Here is a 21004-nt window from a genome sequence, read left to right as displayed (position 1 = left end):
TTTGCAGCTAATCAATAAAATCAAAATACGGTTTGAAAATACTGCAATCATATTTGCAACTGATCAATCAAAATTTAATCACAAATGTCATTATAAAATTTAAAGTTTGAAATCATATTTTGTTAGATATATGTTGCACAACAAGTTGCGTCGCGCGCCCTTAAAGAAAATAACATCAAATTAAATATGAACTCAAGCAATGCAAAGAAAGGGGGTGAATCTTCTCTCTCATTTATTTTGTTCGATCAAAGATTTAGGACCTGAATGAGGCTGAATTTTGTCTCTCTTTTATTTTGTTCGATCAAAGAATTAGGACCTGAATGAGGCTGAAACTCAACTGTAAAAAAGAGATGAAAAGAGATTCCAAACAAACAAATTAAATATCAAGTCAGAGTGAGCTCACTCAGAAAAAGACGGTTGCGCCAACAATCAACTGTCAGGTCTTGGTCGGAAGTCGCCAGCAAACCCAAAGTCTTCACTCTCTCCGCCTCTCTCTTTATTCTCTCCTCCCCCTCCTTACTCTTCTTCATCTCCATCATCCGAAAACAAACGAAATCAACCACAATCAACCTATAACTCTTCTTTTTCTAAAAATTAAATCGAACTTGTAAGTATGGTTGCAAATATTGCAAATCATATTTTTAAAAATAAAATTTAAAAAATAGTGATTTTGAAAAGAAGTTTCAAAGTGATAGTATTTTGATAATACTTTTAAAAGGTAATATTTTAGATAATCTTTGTAAAAATAATTTAAAATACATGCACCCAAGAACTTAACCACTATATTAACTCACACACCCAGACATGCTATTGTTATATTTACTATTCATTACATTGTGATTTGAGTGTATCAATTTTTGTTCATCATATAATACTTGTTTTTACTTATTAAACTAGTTTATTTATAATTCAAACTAAAACCATAATCATATTTATTAATATATGATTTGAAAATGAGTTTAATTCATTTATCCAAACTAAATTTATTTATTTTATGAGAATCAAAATCAAATCAATCACATATTCTGTGGCCTCTAATTTTCGCCGATGTATTTGGGTCATTTTGATGCACAAATCCAAATCAGGACTCGAAGAATACGTAAATAGTCAAATAGACTTCAAAAAAACACTACCTAATATATTTCAACCAGAGGCATGCATGCATGGCTGCATAGTTCATTTATGTCAAGAATGACTAATGAGGAGTGAATACGTGTTTGCAACAAAGAAAAACGTGGCCTCGTCTGAGCACAAGGATTCAGGTGACTAAGGCGGTTTGGCATGTGAACTGCAGAGTGCATATGGGTGTGTGTATTTAACCTCGATTAGTTAAATTATCAAATTACGGTAAATTCACGTGAGACCATGAGGAGCTTCAGGTGGGGGGCAATGGGCATGCCTAGCTGGATGGGGCAGATGAAGAAAGAAAGAAAGCTCCTAGCCTAGGTGGCTTTTTTGGTATATCTTATGCAATAAAACAATCCTATAGCTGGGATCACTTTGTGTAAGATATCACACAAACCTTTGTGTATAAGATCACGTTTTGAAACTATGAAAGTGAGGATGAGATCACTGCAGGTGGCCACAACCGATCACTGCAGGTGGGAAAGACATGAGTGTTGGGCCAGCTAAGCGAGCCTAACTCCATGTGCTTATATTCTAGCTTTCTGTCCCTCCCACAACCGATGTGGGTCGGACTCGGGTCGGACTCGATCTGCCTCTTCCTAAGCCGAGCTCACCTGAGATTGTCATTGTCACGGACTGTTCCAACCTGGAACTAATACCACTTGTTGGTCCAGCTAAGCGAGCCTAACTCCACAATAGTACGATTGTCCGCTTTGAGCCGAGCCTGCACGGCTTTGTTTTTTTTGGGCACCTCCAGAAATGCCTCGTACTATTGGAGTTGGTCTGCTGCTTATATTTTAGCTTTCTGCCCCTCCCACAACCGATGTGGGACAACTCCTAACAGTGAGGTTGGAGGCCCCGGTGGTGCGTGTGTGTGCAAAACTTGCAATCAAATGTGCGTAAAAATTCCGTACAAAAATTACAAATTATTTATTATCGTATTTAATTACTCCCTCTGTCCCATTTTAACTGATGTTTGACTTTTTAACATGTATATTGAGATGTAAAAAAAAATATCTACACTCAATAAAAAATTTCAATTCTTATATCAAATAAAAGTTTAGATTCTAAACTTTTATTTGATATAAATTTTATAAAAAATAATCATGTTTAGATGTAATTTTTTTAACATCTTAAAATACGTGTAAAAAAGTTAAAAGCAGTTAAAATGGGACGGAGGGAGTAATATATTCTATTTATAATAATCTAGTTATTAATAACATAATATTTTTAAGTTACAGCCAACTAATTAGCCAATAACAATACCTTACATGTTTAACAAATTTTACGTAATATCGTTATGTAATGTCTTACAGATTTAATTTAGCTAACTTCGGGCTATGGAAGCTCAGAGACAGGGCAAGAGATTATAGCCATCTCATCGGAGATGCTCCGGAAAAAAAAAGTTCATACTTAACCTGCTTCTCCGTAACTACATAAATCATAGACAATTCAATGAAACCAAAAGCCGTCCAGAAAAAACTAAAGCTCTTAAATATGATAATTAAACAAAACAAGCGATTCAACGTTTTGCCGCCCTGAAATTAACAGTTAAAATATACAACCCTCGCAATTCCATGCAAGTGCAAAAGTCACTAACATAATATACATGCATTTTGACATATCGATTCAACATTGCATATACTAATCACAAAACAATCTGTATATTTTGACCCTACGAATTTTATATATATACCTACTTTGGGAGAGTATCAGATGCTTAAAGGATTGATTATTAATAAGAAGCTTATGATTCCTTTCCATGTATATATCATTTTCTTGTCCCTTAACTAATGACTTTCAACATCAATCGCATAATCAAACAAGCAGGCGTGCATGTGTAAACAATACTATGAGTATGTAACGCGGGAAGAATCATTCTCAAATCAATTTTGTTTGTAATAAGAAAATTTACAGACTCAGACGAAAGAATGCGAAATTTACTAAAGTAGTATGCATTGAGGACAGATGCTAGAAACAAAACGCAAGCATAATCAAACTTAGAACGGTCAAGACACTAATTTGGCACTTGGAAATATGGTAAAGTTGCGATGGCATGACACTGATCGACACATTCTGTCGTTTTGTAACTGAAATCTAGTGTAGGAAAATGAGGAAGAGACTTGGTTCACATGCAACTTCCTATAGATCAGTTCATGCTCTCACTCAACACAATTACAAAAATCATCAGATGCTAAACTTAGATCATCTCCGACTTGTAAGACAGTTACAGAGATAATTAGATGCTAACATAGTAGATTTCAGAGCGATTATGATAAACGCAGATAATCTCCAGCCTATAACACATTTACAAAAATTATCTCCTATTTATAATACTTGGGGGATTAAGAATTATCCTAGATAATACATAGAACACATAGAGAAACAAAAAGTTCATTACTGCAGATAAGATTGTCTTTCTTTTTCTAAAATTTCAAACTCGCAGTAAGAAATAATTAACAAGCAACCCCAAATGCTTGTGATTACATGAGGCATTATTATCTTTCAATATGCTTAAATTACCCGAAAACACGAAAGCATGTAGCAACAAGATACGACTTTTCTTGGTGTAGGTCATTCATATTTCATACAAAGTATACATTCAGGAATCAACGTAACCTTCATATGCTATATATACTGTAGCTTTGTTGCATAATGTACAGAGGAATATATAAACAAAACATAAAAGTGAAGTAAACAGTAATTTCTGATTTGTACAGGAACTGGCTGACTTCTTTTTTCAATATTTACAAGGCAGTAAATACTGGAATATATTGACACCAAGTCTTCACAGAATATAGATACATTATTAAATGGCAAGGGTTGCCAAAAAATTTTGCTGACACAGATTACAACAATGACAATAAACTTGCATCGGTTCCAGATTGCAGAAAATTAAAGTAACCATGTCTGCAAATTGACCTCCACAAGTAACAATGTACTATCAGATAGTGACACGTTTTGTTCTAGAACTTTTAAGCTAGACAGACACGTAATCAATCCTATGGTAATCTATACACCATTATTTGTGAAGTAAGATTCCAAACTTATTGAAGTCAAAATAGGGGACCTTGAAGTATAACTAGATCCTGTGGGTGCAACGAGTAGGACATTTTTAACAAATCTCTGCAGTGAACCGTAAAATCTGGAAGTTAGTAATCGAAAAGTTCTAAATAAGTGCAGGAATGAACTAAATACATCCTAATACAGCACTGGGATAAAGAGCTTACAGAGAGTGAAGAAAGAATATCAGGGTCTTTATCTATATGCCAATCTGGCTCTAGTTGCCGAACAAAAGATAATCTGCCATTCCCAGTGCTACAAAATAAGACCTGGAACACAATATGAAAATCACTTTAGTCTGGATTCCAAACAATGGAGTGGGATTATGAGTATGAGAAGTTTCTAATTAACAAAAGTTCTACTCTGATACACATTCACAAAGAAGGAAACAAGATTCACATCAGTATTGGCTAATAGAAGGCAAGTAAGAGATGACCCTGTTAGTATTCTGATAGTTGTAAAACCAAGAGTTGATCCTAACAGTTCTGTATCAATATTTTCTAATGTAAATATCGTGATATGCACAAAATGGAAACACACTGTAACAAGACACTGTATATTCTTTTTTGTGTAATATATAGTGTCTTATTGTAATACTTTTGGTATTTGTCCTCGAAGCATTTTCATCTCGCTTATTCTTTGTTAGGTCTGAAAGCTATTAAAGCACAGAGGGCTTCCTATTTGTCCGTCTTCTTACTTTAAAAATGCTGTAGGGCAAAAGCCATAGACAAAATCGATCCAGATGAGTCCCAAAATTTGCATTCAGTAGAGAAACACACAGAACCCGCAAGATATACAATTCTGATACACTTTCTTCACTGATAAATGAAATTGATCCGCTATATAGCTCTACAGACCCTTGAGGACCATAATCTAATGTGACAACAAACAGTCTAGCAGGCTTTCTGTATCTCTAATTGTAACTTAGAAGAAAGAGACTCTTTACTCTGGATTCTGGTCTGTGGTGTAGACCTGGCAAATTGCACGCAACACAGAAACATGATAAATTTTGATTTCGCTTTTTAAATCTCGTGTCCAGGCTGCCATGTTTGTTGTGTTTTGATTACAGTGGAAATATGTCACATCAAGTACATGCAACACATCCATGTGTAATGCAAAGGTACGGTATATAAACATGACTTCTTATTTATCAATATATATTTACAAACCTTCTTATAGCATATATTTTAGATTTGTTAATCATTTCTTCAATTTTCTATCAATAAATTAATATAAAATCATAACTGATTTTGTGGATATTTCTTGTTTTGTGTCCGTGTACTATACACTAAAGAATCCCAGTTGTATTGGGTTTTTAAAGCGGGACTCGTAAACACGAAAATACACGACTACATAACATAAGTTTTAAAGTCATTAGTAGTAATCATATAAGCTCTCTCAGTTGATTCCAGTGTTGCATCATATAGTCGTGAATATCAGTAAATTATTTCACTGTTTCGTCTTTAATATAACTCTGTGCTTCTTTGTCTCCAGATCTTCAGATGGTCAAAATAGAATTCTGTCCCGTGGTCTGAATTGTGTAGATAATTGCTTAGCCAGCCTTTAAGTTTCATTTTTTGGAATTATAGGCATCTCCTGATGGCGGTAAGATCTGCTTTGAAATATTCTCCCCTTCATTGGCTTCTTTATGTTATCGGGGGTTGCACCACTTTCCAGTCTGGACCTGTAAACTGGACCGGGTCTATCGGTCCAAGACCGGACCAGACCAGACCGAAAATAGCCGGTCTGGTATCCGATCCTTATCCTGAAAAAATCCAATCTTCGGTCCGGTCCAAGGCTTGAAAAAACCATATTTAAGAGATATATATTAAAATTTATCAAAAAAATGAAAATATACTATGTATTTAAAATCAAAATTATATTAAAATTATATTTTAATATAAAAATATATATATAAATATAGAGTAATCGGTCCGGTTCCTGTTTTTTCCAGTCCGGTCCGGTCCAAAGACCGAATATAATAGGTCCACCCTGGTCCAAGAATTCATAAACATCCGGTCTTCAGTCTGATTTTGAACCTTTGGTGCAGCTTCGGGAGGACTAAAGTGATCTGATGTGGCGGCTATGTTTGAAATCGAACCATGTAAGCTCTGTCCCTACCTACAAGCTTCACAGACCCTAATAACACATTAATAGTCATTCCTTCCAACTGTGATTTGTCTCCAAGCACCAGTCTGGTGTTAAGTGCTACTAGATTTTATGTCAACAGCTAACTTGTATATTGAGAACTTCCCTTGCACATTCATCCCACCCCTCTTCAAGTAATGTGGGACACCTCAATCGATTTCCCTTCACACTTAGGACAGAAATATCAGTTTGGTTCCCCTAAACCTGCACTCTCCTCGGTTTGGAGGTCATAGTAAGTTGTGTCTCTCCTAATCTCCTTTGTGTATATTTCCTCACCATCACACACTATGGGAATTAGATGATTCCCATCAATCCCCATTCAGCAATTTGCTTTCTCCTCTCTTTCTTGGAATCTTTCCGAAGAGAGTTTTATCCCGCTTTGGTGGTTGGGCAGCCACAACTCTGAAGCGATTGTTACAATCCTAAAATCTAGCTCGTAGGGTGAAAACTTTCTCACACTTGTGTAGTACCATAACAGATATGTAATGAAAAAACCCAACACCAGTTACTCAAAAAAAATGCCAAATCTTTCAGGCAATTCTTTGTCCCTAATGAAACTAGCTCTTGATATAAAAATGTTAGAAGGAAGCTCTGGAAAAAATAGATAACAAGAGAAGAGAATGTTGCAGTTTACTTGAAGCTAAAAAGTGACTGCTAAAAGGATATATATAGGAATCCTGCGATAACTTTAAATATTCTCTCATGGATTCTGCATCCTAGAAAATATGAAGAGACTCAAATTTTTTTATCTCTAAATGAGTTAGAGATAAAGATACAACTACAATCTAGTAGATAATAATATTGTTTTTACAAGATCATCGGCATATCCTTCATATGCTGAAAATATGTGTGTGTGTGTGTGTGTATTAAGTGGGGTTAATTCAATTTTTGGGGTCATTTTCAATTTTATAGCCTATAAATATATATATATAATATTAAAAAAAATATTTAATGGGGGGTCAGCGGACCCCTCTTGCCCCTATTAAGATCCACCTATGCAATCTACAAGGACAGTAAAAGACTCCATAGACTTGCAAGAATATTCTTAGACAAATACACTTTAGAACATTCAAAAATACTTGAAAAGACAATGACCGAATATTTTCTTAAAATTGCTTATCCATGCCAATCACATTTTAATCTATTTTTAGGTGTTTGTTTGCATATAAAAAATTGAAATATGAAAAGTTACAGTTACTTATAATATGGTTTTCAGGTCAATTTGACCAAGTCAAATCAAAACAAGACTATCATTTTGAGATGGAGGGAGTATATGCAAATACTAACTCATGATATTGTAGGTAGTGATATTTGGATGTACCTTCTCTTTCATTAAACCTCCAGGTCCAAGCAGACCAGACTTTTCCAAAGCCGATAGTACTTTTTCCTATAACAGTGTTAACATTCAACTACTTCATAAGAATAGTCAAGGATACAAGAAATAGTAAAGCAGATATATAGGGGGGAAATCGAGAGCAGAAAGCTTATGATCTATGTAAATTCTTTCATCAATCTTAGAAAAAGATCCGTACATATAAGTGATTATAATTGAAGGCTGAAAGAAAAGAGTTGTGTGGATAGTAGATTTTTGACGGGTATGGATAATATCTTCAGTTTCAAAAGTTTAGATAAGTCTCCCACAAAGTGCAACAAAGGCTTGAAAGTTTATGAGCCATTCACTGCTCACTACAGATATCAACAACAAATTATTCAGCCAATTTGCAAAAATAAATAGCACAAGATACAGTAATATTTTATCAATCCTTGGAAATTTTCCACTTCATCAGCTAGCCTAGGGCTTGCCCCAGTTTTTTGCTGTTTTCTTCAACCAAAAGTTTTTTTTTTTTGCTCAAAAAGCAAAACCAAAAGTTGGCATAAAGATAGGTAAAAACAGAATTAAGTATGTGAGAGTAGACAGCGAGGATTATATAGTATATACTGTAAATAGAACTGAAGGCAACACAAAATTCGCACCTCGCTGTCGTCATCAAGAATCATCTCCATCAAATAAATATCGCAAACCTTGCCAATTTCAAGCAGCACTTCAACTGCCGATGATCTTACAGTTACATGCTCCTAAAAGGACATTCCATCACATCGGATCAGTACAGAACCAAACATCAAGATTTGGCTAAAATTATACTTTTGATACTTGATGAGTTCACTGTTCACCTTCAATTCTTCAGGCGTACTTTCCTCAAGAACCACACCAAGTAACTGGCAAGTCATCTGCACAAAAAGCCCGACATTACAGAATTTGCAGTAAAGGAAAAACTCAAGTCCTTTATAAGCAAGCAGAACACTTGAGTCGTCAAAAAACACACCATATAAAATTGTCACTCTTTGAGATGGTTTTCTCAATTTTTGACTCAGGAAATATTTAGGGGTCAGAGATCACTTGCATTCATCATCTGTTATTCTGTTTTATTATAGAACAGGAGAGAAGGGTTCTTTCTTTTATTCCTGACGAGGTATTCCTCTTGTTTTTTTCTGGCTAATTGGTTTTTATTCTTTGACTTTATCTTTTGTAAGAATTAAACTACTATAATGTCTGAGTATTTTGTTAAGAGCAAAAGTCAAAACATTCCACAACCATCTTTTTTCTTTACTTCAATTACACTAGAACCCGTTTTGTTATGGATTCCGATTACATAATTAATATAACATTGCTTCACTTCATAAGACCAGAAGATGATCAAATTAGTAACATCAAAATAAAATGCATTGTTCTCAAAAATATTAAAGTGTGGAGCGCAGATCTACTGAAAATGTTAGAACATACAATATTACAGGTTTCCTCAGTTTTTTTTCATATACGAAACTTGGAATTAATATACCTTTCTGCCCCCACACAACTTCTTGCTAACCATTTGCGCTAAAGGTGCCTACAAAATAACACACCATATAAATATTTATAATATATATAATCCTCTTAAATCTAGAAGCATCTCCGTGATAATATAAAGATTAGTGGGAGGAAGAGGTTCTCTACCTTTTCTGTAGTACATAATCCATCACCGAATTTAATTTCCTTGTCACTCAAAGTAAGAGTAGCTTCACTGGTGGATGCAGAACTTATATTTTTCCGCCGTTTCCATGATCTTATAGATGATCTTGAAAATTTCCAAGCAAACAGAAATGCAACGACAAAACCAACCAAAGCTCCAAGCGATCCAGAAGTCTACATTCAAGATCATATTACTACATATAATCACCGTGCAACTTGTTGTTATATTAAGCCTTACTAATGTAATCATTCAAATTACACATGATATACAAATAAAATCTAGAGTTCACAAAATGGGTACCAAATACATTGTAAATTTGATTGGTTCGTTCGACATGTAGAAAGGCCCTCCTTATGCATATGGAAACCATGATATAAGATTCAACACACATTTTAGGACCTTTAGCATTGCTCATCACAGAAGAGACTTTATATTTGTTACAACAAAGAAATTCAAACAAATTTAGTAATTCTGATTAAAAGGGTCTGCTTCCCTCTTTCCGGCAAGCCATTGATACAACCATTTATCAGCGTGGTTTTATGGCTAAGAGGATTAATTACAGGATCTTTTATGTGAACGTTGGGGTCACGTCACCCTATCGTACCAGAGACTACTGCCAAATTTATAATCCCTATGCATACACTTGAAATCTTTATCTACTAAAATTATTTGTGCAAGAATTTCCCAATTGTCAAATTTCCTTAAAGATTGCAGCTTTAGCAATAGCTACATAGATTTTATTACTATACTCATGTACTTGTCTACATACAGCACAGATCAAAACATGAACATATGTAATGTAAAGAAAGCTTTGGACAAAAAAGCAAGCACCTTGTGAGCAAGAAGTATAGAGATTATGCGAGAACATCTACGATTAAAGCGGTGAACAAGAATCTTGAAGTGGGTACTAAATTGTTGGGTCAGTAGAGAAACAGAATCATTTCCCATTTTTCACATATATGTGATACATACAAATTTTGTGTGTGTATATTTGTAAGAGGCTATCTGGATTTGTTAATACTTAATATACGTCTCCGGTAGAACTTGCCAGCGCAGTTGAAATTTACTCTGACAATAAAAAATAAAAAATTTTGATAAGGCTGCAAAACATAATCCGAACCCGACCCATTTAATTGAGTTCGATTCTCTTGATTTATTAACAAATTAGATCTTGGACGTGACTGATTTAGCCAGACTGGTGAAACAAAAAAATTCAAACCAAGTTTTTTTCATATTCTGATCGGTTATTTTGAAATGGGATTGAATTTTGAAAAAGCTAAGCTTTTTTCATATTTATGTATTGAAATTAATAGAGTCAGAAATATGTGAGAATTGTTTGTGAGACGAATGGAAATCTGAATATACAATTATTACGGCAGGGACGTTGATATGACTGCATGAATATAATTTGCAAGTTTATAAATTATATTTTATAAATAAGGATTGGTTGATTAAAAATTATAAAGAATTTGACATATATATCAATTTTTAGATATTAATTTGTGAATATATCAACTTATCTAAAATTTTACAAATTTACTATCTTTCAAAATATACAAGTAATTAAATTGTAAAAATAAGTTTCTTAGTTGTTGGATCTACAAAACCCATTCTCACCCATGTAATGCACGGGCGGTTATAATATTTTTAATTTATCGTATATATTTTAGATTTAATTAATTTTATTGAAAGTAAAATTATGATAGAATAATGTGATTAAATAAAATTTTTATTTAACAGCTGAATAAATTTTTAATAGTAATAATTGGTATATAGATAGGCCCGTATTTTGGTCAAAGTACCGACTGACCAAATTTTCAAGGTTTCGGCTTTCATAACATAGTATAGATGCGTATATAATTTTTAAGGTTTGACTTTAGTTTTTGGTAATGTCAAATAGGTCCTGTACTTATTTTATGTTTTGATCTTATATTTGTTTTATGTTTTGATTTGTTTATATTTTATTTGAAGCCCACTAATTTTGTTTGAAGCCCGCTAATTATAAAAGCTCGTGTACCGACCGATCAAATTTTCAATATTTCGGCTTTAATAGTATAGTATTTTTTAAGGTTTGAATTTAGTTTTGGTATATTCAAATAAGTTTTATATTTGTTTTATGTTTTGATCGTATATTTGTTTTATGTTTTGATTTGTTTATATTTTGTTTGAGTCCACTAATTTTGTTTGAAACCCGTTAATTATAAAAGTCTATATAAAAGCCCGCGTACCGACCGACCAAACTTTTAATGTTTCGGCGCCTATCTATATAACCCATTAATTAATCTTTTTAAAACCGAAATATTAAAAGTTTGGTAGGTCGGTACTTGGGCCAATATATGGGCCTATCAATATAATCAATTATTCCGGGTCTATCTATATAACCAATTAAAAAGTTGATTGGTTAGTTTATATCTGGATTTATAGGCCTCCTTAAATTATAACATGTAAAAAAAAAATATTTTAACATTCTCATTAAAATATACATGTTCGACTTAATTTTTAATTAGCCATTTGACGCACTTAACTATGAATAATTTATCCAACTGTTAAATAAAATATTTATTTAACCACATTATTCTATCATAATTTTATTTTTAGGTAAATTTAAAATATATACGATAAAATAACAAATATGTTAACCGCCCGTGCATTGCACGGGTTAAAACCCGTGCAATGCACGGGCGGTTATAATATTTTTAATTTATCGTATATATTTTAGATTTAACTAATTTTATTGAAAGTAAAATTATGATAGAATAATGTGATTAAATAAAACTTTTATTTAACAGCTGAATAAATTCTTAATAGTTAAATCCGTCAAATAGCTAATTTAAAATGAAGTCAAATATATATTTTAATGAGAATGTTAAAATATATTATATTTTCTTATATGTTATAATTTAAGGAGACCCATAAATCCAGATATAAACATCCCAATTAACCTTTTAATATTTAGTTATTAATAATTAATAATAAGACCATAAAACATAACCCATACAGTATAAAACATATTATAAGTTAAAGGGAATCGTAAACTCTCATAACACTAACCTAATTTTTAGTTTTTTGGTTTAATAGATAATAAAAAAAAAATATTATAAAATGTTATAAATCAAGGAGGTCCATGGATCGAATATGAACCGGTTTATCAAACTCGATCCACCAACTGAACTTTTCATATTTATGTTTTAATAGTACAATATTATACAGTATATTATAGATTTGTAATATTACTTTTAAATTTAGATCAGTAGAGTATTTAAAAATAACATTAATATATTTTGGTTAACAAATATCACCATTTATTTATTAATAATAATAATATATTAATAATATTATATTTTTTTATATATGTCGCCCGTGTTAATTGTAGAAGATCGGTTTTTTTTAGTTAGTAAATGTTAAAAAAGATAACGTGTTCAAGTTAAAAAGGTAATAACTATATTGCTCGATGTTATTTTAGAAGATTGAGTTTTTTTAGTTAGAAAATATAAAAAAATAATATAGTTTAGTTAAAAGAATAATTAGTTATATAGATAGGCTTGAATTTCAACCCAAAGTTAAAAAAATAAATAAATTAGTTATATAGACATGCCTGTATTCGGCCAAGTACCGACCGAGCAAATTTTCAATGTTTCGGCTTTAATAATATATTAAATCTTAAAAAAGATAACATTTTTAGTTAAAAAGGTAATAACTATATTGCTCGATGTTATATTAGAATATTGAGTTTTTTTAGTTAGAAAATATAAAAAGATAACATATTTTAGTTAAAAAGAATAATTAGTTACATAGATAGGCCTATATTTCGGCCCAAAGTTAAAAAGAATAATTAGTTATATAGATAGTCCCGTATTTCGGCCCAAATATCGACCGACCAAACTTTCAATATTTCGGCTTTAATAGTAAGTCTTATCCTCCTTTCATCTCTCTTCACTCCGTTTTCTCCCTCTAGCTTTGGCCTTAACATAAAATAATCTTCCTCGCTAGCTTTCTCAATCTCATTTTCTTCAGTTTGTCATTTCCCATGTGCTCTCAAGCCACAATCCTCAACACTCAGTTGGCGTGAACTATGGGCTGTTTGTTTCCAAGAAGCAGAAACTGCTTCTGACTTCTGCTTTTCTTGACCCGTTTGTGTAAATAAGCAGAAGCATTTTTAAGAAGCTGAGAATGCTAGCTTCTCTCTCAGAGCTTCTGCTTCTTTTCCAAATACTATATTAATTTATAAACTTCTCACTTCTACTCCACTTCTGCACTTTAAGCAAGAAGTCACTTATTTTAAGCTTGTACAAACGGCCTCTATATGTGCACGACCTTATGGTTTCTATTTTTTTTAATCATCAGTCCCAATTCTACAATCAAAAAATTTTATTCATCGGTGTTTTTTTTTATTTTTTTCGTCATTTCCCTATTAATTCTTGATGTGAAGATTTATCTTTAGTAGTTTACAATAAAGAAGATGTTTCTATGTGGTGGCAAATTTATGAGTCAGATTTCGATTATAGAAAATTTAGTATGGGATGGGAAGAGAGTATCACTTTATCCTAATTCTCAGGGTTGATTTTCTATTTGCTTTTGTGATATTAATACGGGTATTTTTCGATTTTTGCAATCACTTGCAATTTGTTATGCAATTAAATGTAATTTTTAACTTTTTTAAAATTGTATTTTTTTGATTATGTACATAATTGCTACAGTTGTAGATATAGTTACAAATACAACCTCCGTATTTTTGTAAATTTTATTAGGAAAATTATATTTTTTACAAACTTTTATAAAACTTTTACAATATTATTTATAAAAAACTTTATAGGTTTTGGGTATTTGAGAAAAAAAAAATCAGGATTATACTACCTTCATCCCAAAAAATTTCTTACATTGAAATAGAGGTTGAGAAAATGTATAAGATAATTTAAAAGAGTAAAAAAAGGTAGATAAAGTTTTGAGAGTCATTAATAATTAACTAATACAATAGATTGAAAAAGTTAAATAAAAGTAGCAGGTGGAATTTGATTTTTATATAAAAATTACTAGTTGTAGAAAATTTTAAAATATAAAAGAAAATGAAGGACACTTCTAGAAAAATGTATAATAAATAAAAAGTGAGACTAAGATAAACAAAATATACAAAATTATTATGAAATGCTAATATTAATACTATTTTAAGTAAAATGATATATTGACAATACAGGAGTCAACAAAAATAATAACTAGTTTGATTTTTAACTTAAAATAATTCAGATATTTAAGTTTTTTGATTTATTATAAATGTCTAACACTTTCCATTTAAACAAATTAAATTTGGATATCTGTTTAAATCAAATCGCAAAATAAATTATCGAATTAAGAACGAAGAACTTGAGTTGAATTACGGGGCTATTTTTATAATCAATCATCCTTTTTAACTAAAATTATTATCCTTTTTATATTTCTAACTACAAAAACACAATTTCTTAAAAATAACATTGGACAACATATCAACTATCCTTTTTAACTAAAGTATATTATCTTTTTCAAATTCCTAACTAGAAAACCGATTTTATAAAAATAAACGTGTCCAAATAAAACTTTTTTTATAATCAATTAAGTCAAAACATTTAAAAATTCGTTTAGTATAATCGATTTATATTTCAATTAAATTTAAATTATAAATGATAAAATTATAAATATTATAAATCACCCGTGAATTGTGCGGGCTATAAGTTAGTATGAATGTATAGCTAGACGTAAAGTTTCTAAATGAAATTTTTTTTCTAATTAAACAGCTTAAATTCACCTTTTTAAATCATTTAAAAAATTTAATTGTACATAATCATCATATAAAAACAAGTAAATGTATAATTAATTAATAATTCACATCAATTATTTTATGAAAAAAATTACAATCAATTTTTATCATCAAATTTAAATAAGAAACTATTATTATAACAAAGTTAGCATTCTACAATTTGATTACTTTAGAAAAATATTATACCATGATTTATTGATATATAATTTTGCATTCACAATGTCAAATTGTATAAAATAATATGCTTACTATTAGATCGTAAAAATATCACTGTAAGTTACATAAATAGGGGATTCGTCTAAATTGACCTTTATATATTATTTTTATTTATTTTTATAATATTATATTTTTTTTTTACATTAATTAAAATGTCGGCGATGATCGTATATGAAATCTTAACATAAAAGTTGATGTCAACATTATATACATAGAGAAAAGAATATAACTTGACTTTATAAAGTTATTAAAAATTGCGTGTGTTCAGTATATATGAAAGTTTGATTGCATTTTCATAAGAAATATGCCACGGACCCGACATTTCAAAAAAAAAAAAGAACTCAAATCTGACAATTTTTGATTGATTTTATTTATACTAATAATAGGATTCTCTATATGCATATAAATTACCAAAATTAAAATCAGTGATTTGTTTGTCACGTCATTTGTGACACATTTGGGTTACCTAGCACTACTTTTTTCGTAATAACATAATCCAACCCCATATTTACAAAAATAATCTTAATTCTGTATTGAAATATATATCTTAATTTTAGATAATTATCTAAAAGTGACTTTAGAGCCATCAAATCCATAAAAATATGATAAAATATTTAAAATTTAATTTATTACATATCATATAATATTAGGAAAGCTATTCGTTAATAACTTATTAAGATTGATTTATATAGAGTATATGCACAAAAATCATATGAGAGAGTATTCAAATAATTTTTTAAATCATAATATAATCATTTATATTTACGCACTACGACAATAAACTATAAGAAATAGAATTCACGTGTTATATTTTGTGCGCATATATATGTGTTGGATATGTTTATGTGTAAAAACTCAAATTCACATAAAAAATAGTAATCTAAGATAAACATGAATATCTAATCGATAAGGCTGGAAAAAAAATATTACTTCTTTCGTCACTTTTTATATGACTTTTTTTTTGAGACGTCCCAAAAAAATAACCTTTTATACTTACTATTTTTTAACACTACTTTTCATTATTACACCTACTACCACTCTATTTTATATTCTTCTTTAATTAAATAAACACTATTACACCGACTACTTTCCTCCACTATCTCAAATCTATTATTAAATTTTAATAGATCTCATCATTTTACCAACTTTTCAACTAAATTTACTCTGTTGTTATTACCTTTTTCTTAATCTCCGTGAAAGTCAAACAAGCTCACATAAAAATGGGGCCCAAAGAGTATATGCAATTGAGAACATACTCGTGCTTTGTACGGGATGCAAAGCTAGTTCCTAATTAGCGCAAGCAATTGGTTGTTCTTTTTATTGTGATCAACTCAACATTATTCAAATCAATAAAACTATAATCATAAGTATAAAATTGATGGCATACATCATTAAAGAAAAACATAGACCACACAGTACATATTATTACATAATCGAGACCATCGTTGATTAATCACATAACTAATAATATCAAATACAAAACCAACAATCTTAGTCATCATCTGTCGAGTCATCATCAGTCGCATCACTTGAAGCCACGAGCGGAGGCATGAGTTCAGTCTCAATAACTTCTTCCAAAACAAGAGCAAGGTCACTAAATCTATTTTGTGCTTGCTGGATACTCTGAACTTTCACCGCTAAATCCAACTATAACAAGATAAAAGTTACCAGTTACATTGCTGAGTAAAATACTAATCAACACAACAATATGATTATTTTTATCTATAATAGTGTCTATTTTGCCTAATTAAATATTCGCATATTTGTAATTGCGAGAAAATGACTGCATATATGAAAATGCAAATGTAATTATATGAAGTACCTAAGGTGCTAGTATGTGTTTGGTGAAAACTCGATCATAATAATTCTAATAATCAATTTATAGCAAGAAAAACATGTTACCAAGCTTAGCAATATGTTTGAAACATGTGAATATGCAATGTTACACTATTGAACATGATACAAGAACAATATTAAGATTTAAAAAAAAAGAGAATTTGATAATATTTAATGTGAAGTAACAATAAATGCAGATGGATAAGTAATAAACCAGTCTACATATGAATAACAATAAAGTTCGCCGATAAAATAAATTGTGTAGCCAACAGATTCAATGTCACCGTATACCGGCGTTATAGACGAGATAAACATCTATTCATTCATTATTGCTTTATACAACAAATACTTTCAATATATAAAATAAAATAAAAAAATTACCTCTTCAATTGCCCAAAACAACCTATTTGCAAGTTCAGTGAGAGAGCTCTTTAGATCCTTTGAAGCACCAGATATCACTTTGTCGAAGTCACAATACAATAACGTCGATTTGAGCTGAAGATCTTTCCCAACAAATTCCCATGACTCACTATCATCCATCAAGTCATCGCCAATTGACATTAATTCACTTGCACACTTTCGAATTCTATTAGCACTGCCCTTGAACTCCATAGTTGTTATCTTTGTATTAAACTGAAATGATATATATGATTGTAAAAATAATTAAAAAAGTAAAATAATAGTCAAACCAATGATGTAATCAAGAACAATACACTACATGATTGATTTCTTTTCTAGATAATAAAAAAACATGGAGGAGTCTCCATGGTACTAAACCTTGAGCTTGTATAGTTCGCAGTTTATTGCAGAAGATGGTAGATGGTGCAATTTAATGTCTTATATATGGGCCAACAGTTCACATATGTTAAATTAATTCTTTTTTAGAGATAAGGTCCCTCCGAAAAAGTTAAAAAAAAATGAAACCGCCTTTCTTGGTTATCTTTTTCTCTAAATTGGCAAAATAATTTAACTACAAGAAAAATTAAAAACAATGACAACATCTTGTAATTATTCACTAATGTCGTTCCATATCACAATAATAAACTATCTAAGGTCCTCGAATAGAGGAAAATAAATATACAATGTATTGAACTTTGTTGTAAATCTCTGAAGAAGAATAACACGTTAATCTCTTTTGATCGGGACCATGCAATACTACAAATTTTTATCATTACAAATACAATTCAGTTAGTACAGAGTCTGGATACAAATGATCATTTATTTTATATCTTACATATAAAAAATCATACCTTATATTACCTTTGTAGTAAAATAATTCAAAAGACCAAATACTTTCGAAAGGTAGAAAATATCGACTTTTTTAAAGGAAATTAACATAAAAATTAAAGTTGTGAAGTAAATGAAGGATCCTAATCAATATTGAACTAAACACAAAAAAAATCCACATTTAATCACTCCAAAAAGACAATCTTGCAATTATGAATAATTTCTAGACAAGATCAATACTAATGACTATAATCAAGCATTTAAAAAAAGAACACATTAACATATGCATATATAAAAAGACACATATGTACATACATACATATGACAAATATATGTTTATAAAGACTTGAATAACAAGCAGATTCTTTTTGCTTACTTTGATTTTTAGGATCATGGAAAGAGACCTTGCGGGTTTTCTTATCAGACTTTACAGTCTTATTATCTAAACGTCCGGAGATTTCCTTGCTAATCTTTCGGTTAGATGATAAACTTTATCGGATGAAAGTAATCCCTGGTGCGGCTATTGTATCTCTGATACAACTCATCTACGATTATGTAGTTCCTGACAAAAAAAACATATTCATCTAACTACTAATGTTTTGTAGGCAAGATTTGTTTGTCATACCTATATAAAAAGGTCAAGAGCAATAAAGTGTAAAAGAACAAAATTATCTAGTACATATATAAAAAATAGCATAATAATAATAATAATAATAATAATAATAATAATAATAATAATAATAATACAACAATAATCAAATAATAGTAATATCTATTGTATATTTCATATATAATTTGATATTATATTTATCTATCTTGTATAAAAAATCATGAGAATGTATTTTTTTTTTTTACCGAATAATGGATGGAGGATATTAGTAATAGAGGTTTGCAAAAAATAATTATATATAATGTGAGTCTTAACAGGATCCTCATTTATCTTGCTCAATTGTTTTCTCATCCAAACTTGTATACAAGTTACAATTGATGGAATGCTCAGACTTGAATTTATAGTAATATTCATGTTATCAAATTCGATTTTGATTCATAATTAAATATTTTGTGTGAATTTGTTGTGGTATCATGTTTGTAAACAACATCCTCTATTTTTAGGGTTTTTTTTATTCATAACCACGTTTTCAATCTTATTTTCAAAAATACTACCTTCTCCAATCTTATTTTCAAAAATACTACCTTCTCTAAAATATTTTCAAAAATACTGTGGTTGCATATGCAACCATATATGCAACTACAAATCCTGATTTCAAGTTCCAGTTTTCAAATGTCATTTTCGACCTCATCTTTGGAATCAATATATATATATATATATATATATATATATATATATATATATTGTATTCAGTTGATTCCATTGTAATCTAATGGCCCCGCCAGGGGCACCCATACATCAGTTGCAACTTACAGTTTTCAGTTGCATTTAGTTGCATATGAGGTTGCATGCAACCTCATATGCAACGGAAAACTGTAATTTGCAAGTGATGTATGGGTGTCCCTGGCGGGGCCATTAGATTGCAATAGAATCAACTGAATGCAACCTCATATGCAACTAAATGCAACTGAAAACTGTAAGTTACAATTGATGTATGAGTGCCCCTGGCGGGGCTATTAGATTGCAATAGAATCAACTGAATGCAACCTCATATGCAACTAAATGCAACCTCATATGCAACCAAATGCAACTGAAAACTGTAAGTTACAACGGATGTGCCCCTGGTGGGGCCATTAGACTACAATAGAATCAACTGAATGCAACCATATGCAACTGAATACAATTATATGCAACCATATATGCAACTACAATTCCTGATTTCAAGTTCCAGTTTTCAAATGTCATTTTCGACCTCATCTATATCGACTCCAAAGATGAGGTCGAAAATGACATTTGAAAACTGGAACTTGAAATCAGGAATTGTAGTTGCATATATGGTTGCATATGTAACCACCGTATTTTTGGAAATTTTTTTCAAAAAGATGGTATTTTGAAAATATTTTAGAGAAGGTAGTACTTTTGAAAATAAGATTGGAGAAGGTAGCATTTTTGAAAATAAGATTGAAAAAACAGTATACAAGATAATTCCCCCTATTTTTAATGGATTTTTACCACATATATGATTTGGTACTTAATTGTATAGTAAAATATTATTTTGAATAATCTCAAACACACCTAAATTAAGGGACTTGCATTCTCTGAATGCTCATTCTACAAACTGGTGACTTATTTCATGTCTTTTACTTTAATTAATTTTACATTTGAATTATGGAGTTGAACTTAGAACCTCAAACACACCTAAAACAAAGAAACTTGCATTCTCTCGATTCCCATCCTACAACAAAAGACCAGAAAGATAGTCTACTTCTACATAATACACAAGGTAGACAGAAAATTAGACATCATTTTTTCAATATATAAAGTCTTTTACACCGGTTAACATTACAGAGAAATTGTTGAGATGTTAAACCAACTAAACACTTTGGTTTATTAATACACTTCGGTTTATTAAAAGAGCAATGTAAAAAAGAGATCTTTAAACAGCTAATAGTCATCGGTCACCAATACACCTCATCAATGTAA

At 30.6% G+C, this 21004-nt stretch overlaps 2 protein-coding genes across 2 annotated transcripts; both read right to left on the bottom strand.

Moving 5' to 3' along the window:
- Positions 1–3912: 3912 nt before the first annotated feature.
- On the bottom strand, positions 3913–10411 carry LOC108210817 (peroxisome biogenesis protein 22). The gene is made up of 8 exons (XM_017382240.2): positions 10176–10411; positions 9329–9517; positions 9174–9221; positions 8509–8565; positions 8311–8412; positions 7658–7723; positions 4356–4457; positions 3913–4251 (listed from the first exon to the last, which is right to left on the bottom strand). The coding sequence occupies exons 1-8, from the start codon at positions 10290–10292 to the stop codon at positions 4138–4140; spliced, it is 795 nt and encodes a 264-aa protein (XP_017237729.1). The 5' UTR covers positions 10293–10411; the 3' UTR covers positions 3913–4137.
- A 6428-nt stretch (positions 10412–16839) lies between these two features.
- Positions 16840–17796, bottom strand: LOC108222054 (photosynthetic NDH subunit of lumenal location 3, chloroplastic). Its single transcript, XM_017395945.1, has 2 exons — positions 17566–17796; positions 16840–16995 (listed from the first exon to the last, which is right to left on the bottom strand). The coding sequence occupies exons 1-2, from the start codon at positions 17794–17796 to the stop codon at positions 16840–16842; spliced, it is 387 nt and encodes a 128-aa protein (XP_017251434.1).
- Between the last annotated feature and the right edge of the window lie 3208 nt (positions 17797–21004).

This window comes from Daucus carota, chromosome 1 (assembly GCF_001625215.2).
Source record: "Daucus carota subsp. sativus chromosome 1, DH1 v3.0, whole genome shotgun sequence".
NCBI classification, from domain to species: Eukaryota; Viridiplantae; Streptophyta; class Magnoliopsida; order Apiales; family Apiaceae; genus Daucus; species Daucus carota.
The sequence above is the reverse complement of the archived record's forward strand: the minus strand, read 5'-3'. Positions and strand labels throughout refer to the sequence as shown.